Consider the following 5,958-nt stretch of genomic DNA (forward strand, 5'->3'; position numbering starts at 1 on the left):
ATTGACTCGCCACCCGCATCCGAACTGATGACGTCATACATTGACTCGTCACCCGCATCCGAACTGATGACGTCATACATTGACTCGCCACCCGCATCCGAACTGATGACGTCATACATTGACTCGCCACCCGCATCCGAACTGTTGACGTCATACATTGGCACAGCTTCACTTATAAACACCTTAACTTTTTCATAAAAATACTTTAACCAAGTTAACGTTAATTTGTGGGTGGTTTTAAAGGAGGGCCTCAGGTAGGACAGAACTGCAAATTTCGGCTTTGAATTAAAATTAAAACGCTCCGAAGTGAAGTCTCGCGAGACTTCGTACAGGTCGCGCGGTTGCAGTTCCGGGTTCTGAGGTGTTTATAAATCATTAACGGGATTTTAAAACACAAGTTAAAAGGTGTTTGTTTGTACATTTTAGTTCTTTAAATGCGACAACGAGAGGACGGTAGTTGCGATCGCGTCACGATGATTGGCGGCTTGATCGTCTAGGTCAGGCTCCGGCCTTACTCTGGTCGGGCCCTCGGACCCCCGGATGGTGTGCGTGGCAGGACTATAGACGGGTGTGGGATGAAGCGAGGCCGTAGTGACGAGGATTACGGACACACTTTGTGTTGTATCTAAGTGCCTGGTGACCATTGGCTCGCCCTTGTACATCCGGTCGTTGTAAGTGCTGCAGACCCTAAAGCCTAAAGGGGTCACCAGGTGGGAGGTTTAGGGGGGCACAGGCCGTATCCTGAATTCCAAACCGAGGCCTGGTACCTGAGCTGAGGCCTAGCTGCACCTGTCATGTGGGTCCACCAAAGGATGACAAGCCTGCTGATCTTTTCGAGCAGCTGGGTGCGCCGTGTGTTTGTGGTCTCTTTAACATTGGTGCTTGTCTTGTGGTGGTACACCATTGGTAGGTACAGCCATGTGCCACGTGGAGGTGCTCGACCTGCAGCCGTTGACCGTCGGGACCCCGCCCTGTCGCACACCTGTTTGCAGCCTGAACTCTCGGCGTTCGACGGTGAATTGGCTCGTGGGGATGCCATGTTTGCAGCTGCCCGGATGGGCGACGAAGACAAGACCCTGGCATTTGCAGGAAATGGTTGGGTCGGATTGGAGGCTTCCGTAAACCGCCTTTTTGCGAGCAGTGGTGGTGGTGATGGCATCGGTGAAGAAATGGTCGACACTGGTTTTGCCCCTTTGGTCTCGGTACATCTTGACAAAGAGAAACCCGCAGAAGGTCATGGGTGGCAAGCGGCGATTCTGAACCTCCGGCGAGGCTACCTGTCATTGCTGCGTTGTCTCCAAGAGGACGACGGCAGAGGTGTGACCGTCCGGCTCGACGTGGCGGTCACTCGAGGGAGTCCGAGCTTGGTCGTGCAGGAGCTCAAGGCCAGGAATTGGGGCAACCAAGCGGTGTGGGTGAAGCTCGCGGGTGGGAGTGCTGCGGCGGCCGACGCCGTTACGCCCGGAAGGTTCGGAGTCGCGGCTTCTGGCTTTGTCGGTTACGGGACGAGGACGAGATCCTGGGTGGTGGGTAGCTGGGGGGGCGACGTCAACCGGGTTCCCACGGTGTGGGTGGCCGTGGGGTCCGAGGAGAGGCTGTGGGTCCCGGGATTGGCGGTGTGGGTGGGTAACGCGGGCGAGGACGAGACGGCGCTGCGGGCGAGGGTGAACCGAGAAGGTGAAAAAGGTCGTGAATGGGGGCAGAAAGCCATGGAGAAGCACCGGTCTGACTGGGTCGACACCTTAACAACAGGTAGGTTTGCTTCTGCAGTTTTCAAATTAGGACTTAACATTGTCCAGACTTTTACTGAAATTCAGTGTCTGGTGGAAACATTAACAGCAGCTAAGATGCCATCACAGGAATTTATTATGGCTGCTATTCTGTAATATGGTTTCAATATGGCCAATTTTGGTATTAGTGTTTGCACTTTCGTGTGTGGAACATGTCAAACACCGTTGACTCTTCTATCCCTCCAAGGAATTGAAATATCACAGCCTGACCCTTTCACCCCGACTCCCACTGGTCTTATGGCCAATCTGACCTTGTACTACCTCCTGTCGGCGATGCCGATGGGACCCGAGAACCAACAGTCGGGCGGTCAATGGAGGACCTTGCATTCGCCCGAGCGCTGCTTCAGCGGTCATGCCACGCTGCATGCCCCGGGCCTGTGGGTGTCGGACGTGCACTCCGTGGCCGAGATCAGACGTCTGGCCAGTTTGTGGAAGCTTACGCTGGACAAAAGGGGCTGTCGGAGTTTGGTGGAGACCGGACCACAGGTGGGGATCTTGTGGATAATTTTGCTGCTCCAATGGTGGAGTATTTTGGTAATAGAACATGGGAATTTTAATAACTAGCAACGGTACCCACCCTATGGGCGGGGCTTCAATTTGGAGGCGGGGCTTCAATTTGGAGGTGGGGCTTCAATTTGGAGGCGGGGCTTCAATTGGGAGGCGGGGCTTCAATTGGGAGGCCCAAATGAAAAGGCAAAATATCAGAAATTGAAGCTTTTTTTTATTTTAAACGTTTCATATAAACATCCGTTAAATCATATCACACGCAAATCATCAAAATCTAAACAGTATTTGTAGAATTTAAATAAAAGCCACATCACTGTTCATATCGGTAAATATTATTCCATCGTGTTTGGAAAAACTGAAAAATTGGAAAAAAATTGGAAAAACAATGTAGCCTATTTTGCTCCAGGGGGTCCCAGGATTACCCACCCAAAATTTCATTGCGATCGGTTCAGCCGTTTTTGCGGTACCTGGGAACGGACAGACGGACATTTGGTGAATTATAGTAAAGATGATATGCCATGAATGAGAATCTTGAGGGAGGATTGTTTGGAGTCGGGAATTTGTTGTTGCGCAACACTATGATGGAAACCTATTGAGGAATTTTAGAAATACTGTTCGTACTGAATAATGACTCCTTGTGTAAAAGTCTAACCCAGAACTTTCTCTCCCACTATCGACCTCAAGGGTGTTGTCCAGGCGGTCACTCTGAGCTTCATCGCTTTGCATTTCACCGAGCAACACCTGGCGATTGAGGCCGAGCCAGCCGCGCTCCACTGCTCTTTCACCCTACGCGGCATTCGCTACGGCCATGCCACCCTACGTCTCGCCGTCAGTCCGGGCTCGGGCCCTGACCCAGAGATCCGACTGTGGCTCCAAAAACAAGACCTCAAGTCTGACTCGACCTCTTCTCGCCTGTACGCTTGCCCGGCCGGGTGCCCCTCGCCTCCCGTGGTGCTGGACGCGTCGCCCGAAGGCCTCGCTTTTCCCGCTCTGGTTACCCGCCCGCTCACCGCCTTGCTTTACATCTCGTCCAACGCGAAGCATTTGGTCGACGTGGCCGCCACGTTGCATGTCCGTTCCGTGCTGGGACACGCCGAGCACATGGCTGGAGAGAGGCCTGCTTTTCCACCCTCCCTCGCCATTGGCCTCGCATCTCTGCTCATCCTTTTCCACCTTTGGTTACTGAAGCTGGTCTACAATGAATACTGTGGCCTGAGCAATCGCCATCGAACTTAGGCCTCCGTCATTCGAAGCCTTAGCCTTGTTTGTCATCGCGTTCACCGTCCTGCGTTCCACAAAACCCGTGACTGGTTGTACTTGGGGCGTGTGGGGGGTTCAGGCCAAGTAAGAACTTGAAGTCCTGTTTGCTGAGGCTCGTCTTGATCGGGGATTTGTCAATTTATCTGTAAATAATAATGTAAACTTTTCTGAGTTTGTGTGAAGTGAAATGGTTGTTTTAATATCATTGTGCTGTGTACTTAATTTTGATGTGATTGTGAATTTATTATTATTTGCTCCTTGAGGATGAAAAACGTGTTTGAGTTTGTGGTTCATGTAATGCCCTTTCACCTGTTGCTTTGAATACGTCCCCAAATTGGCAAAAGGTGTGTGGAATGGAAGATCTATAAAACTTTCATGAAGGTATCACCCAAACTGCTTCGGAACACTTCTCTTAATCTGTACGATGTCACGTGACCCTGTATATGATCCGCAATGAAAACGTAAACGACCTGCAAACGGGTGGTTCATTAAATAAATGAAAGCATTTCATCTCCCAAAATGAGGTATGATCAATGGGACTTCCGTTAAGAATATTTATTATAACAATTAAAAATGAACCAAATTTCCCACTTTTTGTTCCATTAACATTACCAGATGGGATTTCCACTTTCTCATTAAAATTTGAAATGGCATAAGGAGCCATATATATACTGAACAGCAATAGAAACGTCACTTCATAAAAATAATTCCTGAACATTTCCCATAGAAATATCAATGCATTTCGTTTAGATATCTCGTTATTTACATTAGTCTGTCTCTAAATTTAATCCTAACTACCGACAGTGGTGCACACGTGGATAAAAACAGGTCACCAAAACGCAGGCAAAAAAACGACCATGGTACAAAGTCGTGCATGATTCCCATGGAAATCAAAATGCACGTGCGTCTCCTTGTGACTTTCCCTATAAAAGGCACCCCAAAACGTGTGTTCATCATTCGTGTTTCGATGCCAACGCCATGCCCAGACTTACGAGGATTCAGAGAGACCAGGCTTTTGGAAGATTGCATGCTGGACAGCCTGCACGAATGGTTGCCAATGCTTTCCATGTCAACGTGAGAACCATCTATAGGTTACAGGAATGATACCAGGCCACCAACAGCACCGATGACCGCCCACGCAGTGGCAGACCGAGGGTAACAACACCACGACAGGATCGACAGATTGTGCATCATCACAGCCAAGATCGCTTTACCAGGGCTACAGAAAGTGCAAGACAAACAGTTGGAACCCACCAGAGGCACATTGGTGGTGATACAGTCCGTCGATGTTTGAAGAACAGGGATGTCCGTTGTCACAGGCCGTATCGTGGCCCCATTCTTTCAGCTCGACACTGCCGTGACCGACTACAGTGGGCAACACAGCATCAAAATTGGCGTTACCAGCAGTGGAGAACCGTTCTTTTCTCAGACGAAAGCCGATACTGTGTTTCCACGGCAGATGGCAGAGTGAGAGTTTGGCGTAGACGTGGGGAACACTACTCAGATGACTGATGGAAAGAGACTCGTGGGGTGGTCCAAACATCATGGTATGGGGTGCTATTGCTCTCAATCACAAAGTCGGTCCTGTGGTGTTCCAGAATATTGGTCCAGGAAGAGGCAATGGTGTCACAGCTGCTCGCTACATCGATCAAGTCCTCAGACCTCACGTTGTGCCACATTTTGGACGTCACGGAAATCATGTCTTCCAGCAGGACAACGCCCGTGCCCACACTGCCAGAGCAACAAGGGACTTCCTGCAACAGAATGGCATCCAAACCATGCACTGGCCTGCGCTCAGCCCCGATTTAAACCCGACAGAGCACTTGTGGGACGAGGTTCAAAGAAGACTGAATGACGTTCGACCAAGGCCGACAACTGCAGCTCAACTCAGTCAGGCGTTTCTCAGAGTGTGGGCCCAAGTGACCAATGCCTTCATCAACCGATTAATCCACTCCATGTACAGACGATGTATGGCTGTCATCAACGCTCACGGAGGTCACACAAGATACTGATTTTGACCTCCCATGTTCTCACCTGGTCTTGTGTTTTTCTTATTCAGAACATTTCATATTATTGTTTGAACTGTGGTGACCATACCTGTAATGTTTCATGTTGATCCTAAATCTCAATTCGTGTTGATCATGACTTGAAAATAAACTCCAAAATATTGATTCTGACTGACGTTTCTTTTACTGTTCAGTGTAGTTTATATACAAACAAATATTGTTGATTTCTCACCTCCCCTTCACACCTCTCATGTATATTTTAAACATTCCCTGTCCTCCCTTTACCCTTACTTCTTTTTTTCCCTTCATGTCTCACTTCTTCCATTTTCCTCTCTTCCTTTCTCTTCCAAAGACCCTTGTGTTCTCATTTTAAAACCACCCATGCATGTGTACAT

The 5,958-nt window shown here is 49.3% G+C and overlaps 1 protein-coding gene across 1 annotated transcript; it reads left to right on the forward strand.

Annotated features, from left to right (window-relative positions):
* Positions 1-305: 305 nt before the first annotated feature.
* On the forward strand, positions 306-5,728 carry KIAA2013 (KIAA2013 ortholog). The gene is made up of 3 exons (XM_068102771.2): positions 306-1,752; positions 1,978-2,276; positions 2,982-5,728. The coding sequence occupies exons 1-3, from the start codon at positions 795-797 to the stop codon at positions 3,531-3,533; spliced, it is 1,809 nt and encodes a 602-aa protein (XP_067958872.1). The 5' UTR covers positions 306-794; the 3' UTR covers positions 3,534-5,728.
* The last annotated feature ends 230 nt before the right edge of the window (positions 5,729-5,958 follow it).

Source organism: Myxine glutinosa, chromosome 2 (genome assembly GCF_964187855.1).
Source record: "Myxine glutinosa chromosome 2, kmMyxGlut1.1, whole genome shotgun sequence".
NCBI lineage: Eukaryota > Metazoa > Chordata > Myxini > Myxiniformes > Myxinidae > Myxine > Myxine glutinosa.

What these genes read in the sequence shown, in the direction of transcription:
- KIAA2013 (XM_068102771.2), top strand. Translation starts at nt 795, where the DNA reads ATGTGGGTCCACCAAAGGATGACAAGCCTGCTGATCTTTTCGAGCAGC. An exon ending in GGTCGACACCTTAACAACAG is followed by an intron (nt 1,753 to 1,977) that starts GTAGGTTTGCTT and finishes TATCCCTCCAAG; the next exon opens with GAATTGAAATATCACAGCCT. An exon ending in TGGTGGAGACCGGACCACAG is followed by an intron (nt 2,277 to 2,981) that starts GTGGGGATCTTG and finishes ATCGACCTCAAG; the next exon opens with GGTGTTGTCCAGGCGGTCAC.